General features: G+C 42.6%; 1 protein-coding gene across 2 annotated transcripts in view; it reads right to left on the reverse strand.

Moving 5' to 3' along the window:
* GPA33 (glycoprotein A33) overlaps positions 1-13111 on the reverse strand; it is a 50886-nt gene that overhangs the window by 26793 nt on the left and 10982 nt on the right. For both annotated transcript variants that reach the window (XM_061120173.1, XM_061120174.1), the window contains 2 exons: positions 7729-7883; positions 1202-1418 (listed from right to left, as the gene is read on the reverse strand). In XM_061120173.1, the coding sequence (XP_060976156.1) occupies positions 1202-1418; positions 7729-7883 (372 nt within the window). The remainder of the gene's footprint in view (positions 1-1201; positions 1419-7728; positions 7884-13111) is intronic.

A 13111-nucleotide genomic window follows, 5' to 3' on the forward strand; every position in this document is an offset into this window, starting at 1 on the left:
GTACAGAAGAACGGAAACAGCTTGAGAATGTACATCAGTATGGGCCACTGGAATAATCATAGTACATTCATGCAAAGGAATGTATTATATTAATAGGTATATTTGTATGTAATGATCTGGAGAAATTTACATAAAACATTAAGAAAAAGAAAGTTACAAAAAACCTTTATAATATGATCTCTTTTTTTAAGAAAAGGAAAGAAAGAAAAATGAAATGTGTGTGTGTGTGTGTGTGTGTCTTGAAAAGACTTGGAGAGGAATCATTCAAGGTGGCCTTGGCCACCTTGTTAGCACGAGGGTGCAAGGAGGAGATGGTTATTCTTTATTCAGGGCTTTATTGTTTAACTCACTACCATGATTCAAAAACCCAGGCAGCCACCTTATGCAATTAAAAATAAAATCCCACTATGTAGTGTAAAGGAGGTAAAATGGAGGAACATGATCCATTTCTTTGGTTTAAAGTATGGCTAAAAAGTATTGCTACCCACCAGTGTGGGGATCATTTCTTAGAGTAGACACAGGCCAGCTCACTAAAGTTTTTCCAACAACTGTTTGACGTTGAGTCAGGTCAATGAAGATTCTAAAAGTAGGTGATTGTTCCAATCATTCCAAAATTATAAACTTCAATAACAAGCTATTTGTGTAAAAAGAATGTTATTGTGGGATATATTTCAGAAACAATAAAACCTGATGAATGGTGTGTTAGAGCCAAGGGCTGGGGAGATGGTGGTGTGAAGGACTTCTACTGATTAGCTGAATTTAGAGCTGGAAAAGATGCCTGACATGTAAGAGTCATGATTTGGCCCTCAGCTTCACAGCAAGGCAGTGAGAATCTTTCCAGTAGGATCTAGGATTTCCATTTTTCTTCTTTTTAGTAAGTTTTCCATGAAAAAGAGAGGAGCTAGTGTGAAGGAAAGAGCACTGGATGGTGCATGGACAGAATCTCCAGGGCTGACCCCCAGGAACCACTCCAAATCAGCCTTGACCTCTGTCCTGGGGAGCTGTATGCCCAGAGAGAATCGTATTTGGTTCCAGGGGGAGAAGCAGACCCCCAAGCCTCCGGACAGACCAGATGAGGGGAGAAGTCTTAGCTCTTCATCAGGCATTGCTTCCAGTTTTATCTTGCCACCAGGGTGCCTCCTCCTCACACCCCACCCTCCCCAGCCTCTTCCTATCATCCCAGGAAGGAGGAGACACTCACCAAGGACCAAGAGATGGACACGTGACTTGGAGACGCCACCCAGATCTGACAGCAGCGAGACGGAGCACTCAAAGGTGCCATTGTCATCCATGGTCAACTGGTCAATGGTGATGGAGGCATCTGACTGCTCAGCATTGTTTGACACTCTAACACGATTCTGATAAAGTTCACCATAGATATACTCTTTGGTCAAAAATTTCCAGATGAGCACCCCTTCCTGGAAGGAAGAAGAAATACCACTTGGTCTTCAGCTTAAGGCCCTGGCACAATGCTGCAGACTGTCCTGTCTACCCTCACCCACTGTCCCCAGGCCCAGATGTACTGACAAGCCGACCCTGCAGAACAAAGAGCTCTACATGTGGGGCCCATTCATGGATTCTTCTTATGATCTATAGCACTAAATCCTGGGGCAGGTAGGCACTTCACATCAGAGGCTTTCACTTCTTGTAACCTATGGCACCTCTTACTTACTCCATTTTAGTTCATTGTCTGCTCTCAAACCTTCAGTCAACCAGTATTTATTGAGTATATAAGATGTTCAAGCATTGTGTTGGGCAGTCATCCATGGCTTGCAACCCCCTTTATTTATTTGACTCTTACCTTTGGAATTTGTTTATTCATCAATATATTCATCATTTATCAAATAAAACATGGTACTAGCTAAGATCACTACTTTTGCACCAGACTGCCTCAATTCAAATCCCAGCTCTGCCACATAGTAGTTGTATGATCTTGAGCAAAATATTAGAGGAAAACAACAGAATGGGAAAGACTAGTGATCTCTTCAAGAAAATTAGGGATACCAAGGGAACATTTCATGCAAAGATGGGTACAATAAAGGACAGAAATGGTATGGGCCTAACAGAAGGAGAAGATAATAAGAAGAGGTGGCAAGAATACACGGAAGAACTATACAAAAAAGACCTTCATGACCCAGGTAACCATGATGGTGTGATCACTCACCTAGAGGCAGACATCCTGGAATGCAAAGCCAAATGGACCTTAAGAAGCATCACTACAAACAAATCTAGTGAAGGTGATAGAATTCCAGTTGAGCAATTTCAAATCGTAAAAGATGCTGCTGTTAAAATGCTGCACTCAATATGCCAGCAAATTTGGAAAACTTGGCAATGGCCACAGGACTGCAAAAGGTCAGTTTTCATTTCAGTCCCAAAGAAAGGCAATGCCAAAGAATGTTCAAACTACCGCACAATTGCACTCATCTCACACCGTAGCAAAGTAAATCTCAAAATTCTCCAAGTCAGGTTTCAATAGTACGTGAACTGTGAACTTCCAGATGTTCAAGATGGATTTAGAAAAGGCAGAGAAACCAGAGATCAAATTGCCAAAATCTGCTGGATCATTGAAAAAGCAAGAGAGTTCCAGAGAAACAACTACTTCTGCTTTATCGACTACACTAAAGCATTTGACTGTGTGGCTCACAACAAATTGTGGAAAATTTTTCAAGAGATGGGAATACCAGACCACCTTACCTGACTCCTGAGAAATCTATATGCAGGTCAAGAAGCAACAGTTAGTACTGGACATGGAATAACAGACTGGCTCACAAATCGGGAAAGGAGTATATGAAGGCTGTATATTGTCACCCTGCTTATTTAACTTATATGCAGAATACATCATGCGAGATATTGGACTAGATGAAGCACAAGCTGGAATCAAGATTGCCAGAAGAGATATCAATAACCTCAGATATGCAGATGACACCACCCTTAAGGCAAAAAGTAAAGGGGAACTAAAAAGCCTCTTGACAAAAGTGTAAGAGGAGAGTGAAAAAGCTTAAAACTGAACATTCAGAAAACTAAGATCATGGAACCCGATCCCATCACTTCATGGCAAATAGATGGGGAAACAATGGAAACCGTGAGAGACTTTATTTTGGGGGGCTCCAAAATCACTGCAGATGGTGACTGCAGCCATGAAATTAAAAGACACTTGCTCCTTGGAAGAAAAGCTATGACCAACCCAGACAGTTTGTTAAAAAACAGAGACATTATTTTGCTGACAAAGGTCTGTCTAGTGAAAGCTATGGTTTTTCTAGTAGTCATGTATGAATGTGAGAGTTGGACTATAAAGAAAGTTGATTGCCAAAGAATTGATGCTTTTGAACTGTGGTGTTGGAGAAGACTCTTGAGAGTCCCTTGGACTGCAGGGAGAGCCAACCAGTCAATCCTAAAGGAAGTGTTCTGAAGTCCTGAATATTCATTGGAAGGACTGATGTTGAAGCTGAAATTCCAATACTTTGGCTACCTGATGCGAAGAGCTGACTTATTTGAAAAGACCCTGATGCTGGAAAAAATTGAAAGTGGGAGATGAAGGGGATGACAGAGGATGAGATGGTTGGATGGCATCACTGACTCAATGGACATGAGTTTGAACAAGCTCCAGGAGTTGGTGATGGACAGGGAAGCCTGGCGTGCTGTAGCCCATGGAGTCACAAAGAGTCAGACACAACTGAGCAACTGAACTGAACTGAATTGAGCAAAATAATTTGACTTCTTTATGAGTCTATTTCTCCTTCTACAAAGTGGAGATAATGATAACACTTGTATCATAGGATTTTTGTGAGGATTAAAGTAGATAATACATGAAAAGCAAATGGCATTGAGCCATGGGCTTAATGAAGCCACCTCAGGTAAACAAGTAGAGAAATGGCAAGCCCCTAAGCTACTTAATTGAGAAAGTCAGGGAGAGGTCAGAGAGATAAGAGGGGAAGCCAAGATAAGACTATCAGAAAGCCAAGAGAGGGAGATTCCGAGATGGGAAGTGGTTGATAAAGAAAAGCTAGGGAGAAATGAAATAAGATGAGGACAGAATCAGTACATTAAATTTAACAAAAGAGAAGTTGCTGGTAATTACGGTGGAGTGTTAGAGGAGGAAGGCAGACCATGCTGGGTAGGGAAAAGAGTGTGAAGACATAGAGTCAGGTCTGAGGTCTGCACATACTCTTTATGCAAGTCAGGAAAAGATACTCCAGTTGTTGAACAGACACATATGTGCCAAGCTAATGGTGATCAGGTCCCCTGGGCTGGGTACCCAGATGCATAATTCGCCTGGTTACATGCCACAGCTCTGGTAGGAACAGATGACTCTCAGGAAGCTTGGCTGAGGAAGGGAGGAAGAAGAAAGCAGGAGATGAGGACCTGTCTTGAGCTGTGGATGAGTGTATGGATGTTGGCCTTTCTCAGTTCAACTTTTTTTCTGACCTACTAGTTACAGCTACCCTAAGGCTTCCCATTCCTTGACTTTCCCCCATGTCATCTCCCACTCTTACTAGTACCTGTCCAATAATCTGCTTGAGGGCATAGATGTAATCCTTTTCTCTGCACCCTTACTTGCTCTCAAGTAACAGCCAATTAAAATTAAAAATAGGGCTGTGGTAGAACTGAAAGAGTAGTCTCACACCTAGACAGTATATTAAAAAGCAGAGGCATTACTTTGCCTACAAATGTCTGTCTAGTCAAGGCTATGGTTTTTCCAGTGGTCATGTATGGATGTGAGAGGTGAACCATAAAGAAAGCTGAGTGCCAAAGAGTTGATGCTTTTGAACTGTGGTGTTGGAGAATATTCTTGAGAGTCCCTTGGACTGCAAGGAGATCCAACCAATCCATCCTAAAGGGAATCAGTTCTGAATATTCATTGGAAGGACTGATGCTGAAGCGCCAATACTTTGGCCACCTGATGTGAAGAACTGAATCATTAGAAAAGACCCTATGCTGGGAAAGATTGAAGGCAGGAGGAGAAGGGGATGACAGAGGATGAGATGGTTGGATGGCATCACCAACTCGATGGACATGAGTTTGAGCAAGCTCCGGGAGTTGGTGATGGACAGGGGGGCCTCATGTGCTGCAGTCCATGGGGTCACAAAGAGTTGGACACGATGGAGCGACTGAACTGAACTGAACTTACTTGCTCTCAATGTGATTGCCCCAAATCCTTTAGGAAGTAAGGAATCAGTCAACATAAGATCTTTAGTATTTATCTCAACAGAGATAAATTTATCTTTGTTAGGTGCCTGGCAGAGACCTAACATCTGGTTTGCTGAGAGAATATGTCTTCAGTTTCTGCAAGCTAACGGCAGCAGCTGACTTCTGTAGGTTTGTTCCTGGGATTCTTGAAACAGATAGGACAGGTACCCTGGCCCATCAGGGTCCCTTGGGCAACAGACAGTAAGGTGCCTCAGGCCAAGAATTACTCTCCTTTCTCCTCAGCCCTGCTGCTCTAGGACTTGGGTGTCTTGGGTCATCCCTTCTTCTCTGTCAGGGAAAAGCTTAATGCTTTCTCTCTGAATAGCTGGGAATCTAATGCCAGGCATGTTTGCATTTTAAAAGTAGAAGTAACTTTAAAATCTATGAATAGGGCCTTCCTGGTGGCCAGTGGTTAAGACTGTTTCCACTGCAGGGGGTGCGGGTTTGACCCCTGGTTAGGGAACTGAGACCCCATATGCTACCTGGTGCAGCAAAAAAAATTAAACCCAAAAACCTATGAGTAGATGTTCCTCTGCTTACAGGTCAAGAAATATAAATTTGATCAATAATAAGATATTTTTCCACTCATCAAATTCACAAATATCAGATAGTTTGAGAATAGTCTGAATTAGAGAAATAAGTGCCTGCACTGTTGTTGGTGAACCTGAAAGTCGGTCAGACATACAAAGAAGGCAACTTGACATTTATCAAAATTTTAAATTCACATAGCCTTTGACCCCAAAGTTCCATTTTAAAATAATTTATCTTACATATGAGTAAGATATTTATAAACAATGAATTATAAGTAATTTATAAACAATTACAATAGTAGCTATAAATATATACCTACAGACATGCATATATGGATATTTATTGCAATATTATTTGTAGTAGCAAAATATAGGGAGTAAAACAAATGTCCATCATTGGTACATATAGAGCATTAATAAAATGAAATACATAATGTGAATTAAAAAAAAAATAAGATAAATATAAATGCACTGACACATGGAAACAGCTCCAAAGTATATTAAGAGAAAAAAAGCCAAGTGGAGGACAGTGTGCATGAAGTTTATAGAAACTTACATATTCATATATGTAAATATATGCCTATGTTTACATGTGATGCATCTATGGAAGGCCACTCCAAAATCTGGTAATAGTGGTTGCCTCTAGTGGGCTTCCCCGGTAGTGCAGTGTAAAGAATCACCTGATAATGCAGAAGATATGAGACCAGGTTTGATCCCTGGGTTGGGAAGATCCACTGGAATAGGAAATGGCAACCCACTTCAACATTCTTGCCTGGAAAATTCCATGGACGAGGAGCCTGCCAGGCTTGCAAAGAGTTGGACACTGCTAAGCACACACACTCACACACTCATACACACCTCTAGTGAGGGGAATAGGGGACTGGGATTCTAGGGTGGAAAGCAGATGTATTTTCATGTGTATGAATATATACATTTTCTGAACTGGCATAAAGAACCATTGGAAGGTAACACAAGAAACCATATCTTAGCCAAACGTGGTATTCACAGTACTGAATAATTGTGGCAGAAATACCTATAAATTAGAGTAAATGATGCCCCCAAAGAACCAGTACTGATGAAAATTAGCCTTGTCTGGGAGAATGGGGACATAAAGGGATTAGGGTATGGAAACTGGGGCAGGGATGGGACAAGATTGGCAAGGATGGGAATGAGACTTCTCAATGTACTTCTTCATTATGTTTTAATTTTTGAACCATAGGATTACTATCTATTCCAAAATAGAAAATAAAATCTCCCCATACTCCCTGAAAGAACCCAAGCAGGAAGAAAAAAAAAAAAGCTACAACAAAATTTGGTCTCAGGGAGAGCTCTGTGTTGATCAAAAGTAAAGACTGACTCAAATGATACAGTAAAGGTCACTGGAGACTGGACAACAGAAAGATGTTTGAGGGAAGGTAACTCTTCCAAACTAGAGATGGCACAGTACAGCCCTCCCTGGGTCCAACATTCCCTGCTCCTTCCCCACCCAGCCCAGCCTGGGTGTTAACTAGGTTTAGTCTATCTAACATGTATTGAAAGGTTTTTGTAGTGCTTGTCCTCTAAGACAGGAGTCCCCAGCCTCCAGGTCATGGACCGGCACTGGTCCTTGGCTGTGAGGAACCAGGCCACACAGAAGGAGATGAGTGGCGGGCACATGAATGAAACTTCATCTGTATTTACAGCTGCTCCCCATTACTCGCATTACCACCGAGCTCTGCCTCTTGTCAGATCAGTTTCTGGAAAATAAGCTCAGGGCTTCCACTGATTCTGTATTATGATGAGTTGTACAATTATTTCATTGTATATCACAATTTGATAATAATGGAAATAAGGTGCACAATAAATTTAATGTGCTTGAATCATCCCCAAACCATCTCCCACCCCCCAGTCCCTGGAAAAACTGTCTTTCACAAAATAGGTCCCTGGTGCCAAAAAGGTTGGTAACTGTTGCTTTATGGTCAGGTCACACTCAATCCTATACGCATACTCCCAACGTTTTAAGAATCCTTACCGTATGACTCCTTAGAAGCTTGTCCCACTGGATAAACCCTTCTCGGTCGGGGGAGGAAGTTTGGTAGGAGCATGGAAGGGTAACATTTTTCCCCCTAGCAGCCCGAAGAACATCCTTTGGGGTTTCCACAGAGATGGTATGGACAGTCATCCAGACTGGAAAGAAAGCAGAAAGTAAATGACATGGCATGCCCATTCATTGTCCACTGGATCTCCTCCAACCACAGCTCAACACACTATAACTGCAGTCTTGGCCATGGCACACCAGCTATTCTCCTCCAAGCCTTGGGTGAAGACAAACACGTACACCTTGGTTCACCCTGTCCCCATCCTGCAGCATCTCAATAAAGTGAAGTGGCCTGTGTGGTGGGCAAAAGCCTGGCTTTGAGCCTCAGCCCCACCCCTCCCCTTAGGCATTGTGTAAACTTTTCTTAGCCTCAGTTCTCATCCAGAAAACGGATACATCTGATACTTTTCAGAACTGTTTGGAGAATTAAATGAGATAACATGTAAATGCATTTCTTAATGCCTGGCACACAGAACATACTCAATAAATATTTCCCCCCATCTTCTTTTGTTGTGATGATAATTCAGTCAGTATTTAATACATATTTATGGAGCACTTATATATGGTAAATTTGTTGAATAAGATTAAGTCAAGGTAAAGAGAGAGAGGGTACTGCCAGGGGCGTTTATTCTGCATAAGTTTATCAGGAAAAAAAAAATGGTGAGAGAAAGTGTGGTCACACCAGCATCTCTCATCACATACATTCTTACCATGTGACACTGACTCTCCTCCATCAAGACCTGGGGTCTGCGTCCCCTCCCCGTGAATCTGAGTGGGCCTGTGACTACAGTGTGAGTGATGCCCATTTGGCTGAAGCTCTAGTAAGTGGATTTCCTTCCCATATAGTCTGGGTGCCCTTCAAACTGCTGATTTTTATGCTGTTTCTCAGGTAGGCAAGTCCATACTTGGGCCCATCAGCAATAACCCTCCTTATTGGTTTCTGTGTCAGGGATTGGGTTCACATGGATACAACATCTTTGTGTTTCCTACTCATTTCTATGTTGTCCTTCTATATGTAGTAACTGTTTGATCAGCCCTCAGATCTTCCTTAGGAGGAATTGCCCTATATGTAGGTGTAGAGTCGGTGTGACTGGAAGAGGAGGTGAGCTCAGGGTCTTTCTATGTAGCCATCTTGGACCCCTCCTAACCAGTCCGCATTTAATAGACAGCCTCTCTGTGGCCAGTTCAGGAAGGAGCATGGCACTGAGTTTAAACGCACAGGCTTCAGAGCTAGAATGCCTCTTTGGAATTCCAGTTCCTCTGTCTACTAAATGTATACATAGCCTTGGGTGACTTACTTAAGCTCTCTGTGCCAGAGTCCTTGCTTAAAAAATGGGTTGTTTGAAAATTAAATAACATGAAATGTGTACTTTGTTTAGAAAGATTCCTGACCCATAATCAGTGCTTAATATATGACAGTTACATTATATATGTGTGTGTTCAGTATATATATATATATATATACACACACACACATATTGAATAACATTACTTTCTCATCTCATAGTTTTTTGTTGAGGTGCATCCTTAATTAGAACTTAATCACAAGAGAAACCATCACCATCACCATGGGTGAACTATCATAAATAAATAATAATTACTAATGACTATAACTAAAGAATAGCTCAAGGGACTTCCCTGGTGGTCCAATGGTTAAGAATCTGCCTGTCAACGCAGGGGATATGAGTTCAATCCCTGGTCCCAGAAGATTCCACGTATGGCGGGGCAACTAAGCCTGTGTACCCTGGAACCCATGCTCTGCAATTAGAGAAGCCGCCACAGTGAGAAGCCCATGTGCCGCAGCTAGAGAGGAGGCCAAGAGCAGCAACAGAGACTCAGTGCAGCGAAAAATAAACAAGTTAATTAATTTAAAAAGAATAGACCACTTTTAAAGATCATAATAACACCGAGTTAGAGTCATTTTATGTTAGTTTGTGAGAGAAGAGATTGAAATAAATGGATGAGGAAGAACTCATAAAGAAAGGGAAAATATCTTGAACAAATATAGAGTGCTATTTAAATGCTATTTGTAAACCTGAGAAGGATTTTTAAAGGCCAATCCTGTGCCCTAAGGCACACTTACATTTTCCATAATCCTAGATGAGAATTTATCCTATGTTTAAGAACTTCATGCCAACAGCCATCACTGGGAATCCTCCATAGCTAATCTAAATCCTTCTCACTGATTCAGTCAGTATCCTCTTGTTCTGACGTTACTGGCAACAAAGACCTCTGGCTTAACTTCTTAATAACTTCCCATCATAAACTCAGAGTATTCTCATGTTTGTAATCACCAGCTTTCTCATTCCTAGTTCTGTAATGAACTGTAATAAGCTCAGTTCCTTTCACCTCTTCCCATAGGCTTACTGTTTATTAGCTCTGTGACCCACATTCTATGGAATCTTTGCATCCTACCCAGTGGATGAGGGAAAAGCACCCGCTGAGGGTATCTAATCTAAAATCAGAACACTAGGACGTGGAGAAGTTGGTTTCTAGAGACTCCCAACAACCTCCTTTTCTACTTTTTGTGTAGGCCCACATTGGGTATCTTCTTTCCAGCTGCCCAGAACCTACCCTCTCCCCAGTAGTTGCCACTCTCACATCCTATTGCTGCTAACAGCTGTGTCTCTCCTACTCCAGAAGTGTTCTTTCTCTCCTCCTCCATCCTGCTCTCCTTTCTTTTTATCCAAGGCTGGGCTCTTCTGATATTGATGAAGATCATCTGTCGAAGCTAATTCACCATAAGGTGTTAAAAACTAATAGTTCGGTGATGTGTTAACCTTCCCAAGGGTATACAAATTGGGAGAGTAAGTGCTTTCACCTGCAAAGAAGGAATCAAAATCTCAGAATTTTGTGCCCCAAGTACCACCCATGAGTACCTTCATCCTAGTACTCGCTCAAGAAAGTTTATTACACAACATGGCAGAGTGGCCAAAAGCACAGCTGCTAGAGCCAAGCTGCCCAGGCTGGCACCCTCATCCTTAGTTTTCCTAGCAGTGCAGCCTTGCACAACTTAATTAACTTCTCTGTACCTAAGCTTCCTTGACTATAAAATGAGGTTAATTATGCTACCTAACTCAAGTTTGTGAGGGTTGGATGACAACGTACTTAGCATGCACAACTTTTACTCTGGCACATAAGCAAGAACTGCGTCCATATTCCGTATTGTCCTGTCTTCTCTTCTGCTACACTGTGCTTCTTTCATTTTCATACCCTCAGGGCTCAATAAAGTGCCTAATTAATACATAGGAGATGCTCAATTAAGCACCCTTTGCCAGCAAAATGAATGAGTTTCAGAGAACCTAAGTTTAAAAGATGGGTAGGATTTACAACCAGAGAAGCTTAGTTGCTAGAAAATGTCAAAAAAAAAAAAAAAAATCAAATAAATAACCAAAGGAGCCTCAGAGAGGGGACACCAAGTCTGCAGGTGGCCCCAGGTGGAAATGGTAAAGGTCGTTGAAACTCCCAAAGTGACTGGGGTGTGAAGACCCAGCTTGAAGCCTCCAGAATTGCTTGTAAATAATTAAGGTTTGTTAAGATAATAAACTGTCTCTTGAGAGCTAACTAGAAAGCAATACATCCAAGGAGGCTAATGAAATGCTTGATGGAACTGGCTGCTTGAGGCAGAGACAGCACATTATGGGAACCCTTGGGAAACTGGCAGTAATGCCTCCACTTAGGAAAATCCATTTGCACAGAAAAACCACAATCTTAGTTAGGGAGGAGGTGCTGGAGGCCAGAAGGGACCCATTGTGCCCTAGGACTAGATAGACAGAGCTCTTACAGTGAGAAAGTGCTGGTCTCTAGGGCAAGGGGTGCAGCTCATATGTGCACGTGCATGTTGGTTTGTCCTGCCCCCCAAGGTGGAAAGGACCCCTGCAGGCTCTCAGAATGACAGCTGGGGAAGGACAGATGGAGAGGTGGGGAGGAGGGGTTAGAACTCAATGGACATTTGTGGAAGTCTTTTTTCAACAAAGATCTTTAGGAATCTATACATTCCGGTCAATTTAATGAATTGTTCCTAAGGCCCTAATTTAGTGCAAGGCACTGAGAAAATGATCAGAGGCATGTTCATGTCCCACCTTCTTGGGGAATCCACCAGGACCATCTCAGCCCTTACTGGCTTTGTTGAACTGCTCCAGGGAGCTTGTGTCCCATGCACACATTATTATCATGTCAACATGGGTCTGTGTCTGCAGGCTGCCTCCCCTCATCAGATGGCAGCTCCTTCTAGCAGGGTCTGTGTCTCAGACCTCTCTTTTACTCATCACTTGCCAGTTCCCACCCCCAAGGTGTCTGCACAGAGCTGGGTGCTAATAAGACCTTGTTTGTCCAGTGGTTTGCATTCTCTGCCCAGGAAGCAGTCCCTGTCAGCCAGCATCCTAACAAAGCCTAATTAAGTGTTCAGTGCAAGTGTTAAGGAGTGAAGTGTGAAGGGATGGAGGTAGGGAGAGAGAGGAGGGACTGCGTTTGGATCCAGAAGAAGGATTTTAATGGAAAGCCTTACTGAGATGGTGGGACTTGAAATAGCCCCCAAGGGACTCAGTTCACATTGTTGAACTTGTGTATCTAAGAGAGTAAAGCAGGGTGCATAACTGTGCATATAACAGTATCCCACTTTCACAGAGTCACAGAAAGAAAGTAAATGTTAGAAGAAAATATATCAAAGTATAGAATTAATAGCAGTTATCTCTGGATTCTGGATTTCTTCTTTGTGTATTTTTATTTTCCAAACATTCTGCGGCAGACATGTGGTACTCTTGTAACCATTAAACTGAGTTACATTTCTACAAGTCAAGTAGGAAATAAGGAAGTAGAGAAGCGGGGACAGACTGTTTTGTCAGGGAGCTTGCCTAACACAGAGAAATGGGAAAGCTGGCGTCAGAAGGCTCAAGCTTCTTGAGCCAGAAAGATCTTGAGAAGGTCTCTTTCACCCCTCTGGAATGGAAGATGGAGAGACTTGAGCAGGCTCCTAGGTTACAGGGATGGAGCTCCTAGAAAAGAAGTGACTCTTTAAAAAAAAAAAAAGGAGGAGAAGCTGGATGGAGCATTACCCCTGCCTGGGTGGGTATGGGCATAGGTGGAGGACTAGCCTTGCCCATGGCAAGAGGTACCTGTGCCCGTGTGTGCAGAAAGAGATCAGCCGGTGGGCAGGAGCGGAGAAGTGAGTTCCGAGTGGGGCTCTGCCCTCCTCTGTGCTCTCTCTCAGCATGGGAGCGTCTGTCTGTCACCATGTTCTGCTGATGCCAGGTGTTTACGGCGTCCCTGACTCACCAGGGCAGAGAACAAGGAAGCAGCCCAAAGGTCATTGAGTGGC

The sequence above is a fragment of the Dama dama genome, chromosome 20, assembly GCF_033118175.1.
Source record: "Dama dama isolate Ldn47 chromosome 20, ASM3311817v1, whole genome shotgun sequence".
NCBI classification, from domain to species: domain Eukaryota; kingdom Metazoa; phylum Chordata; class Mammalia; order Artiodactyla; family Cervidae; genus Dama; species Dama dama.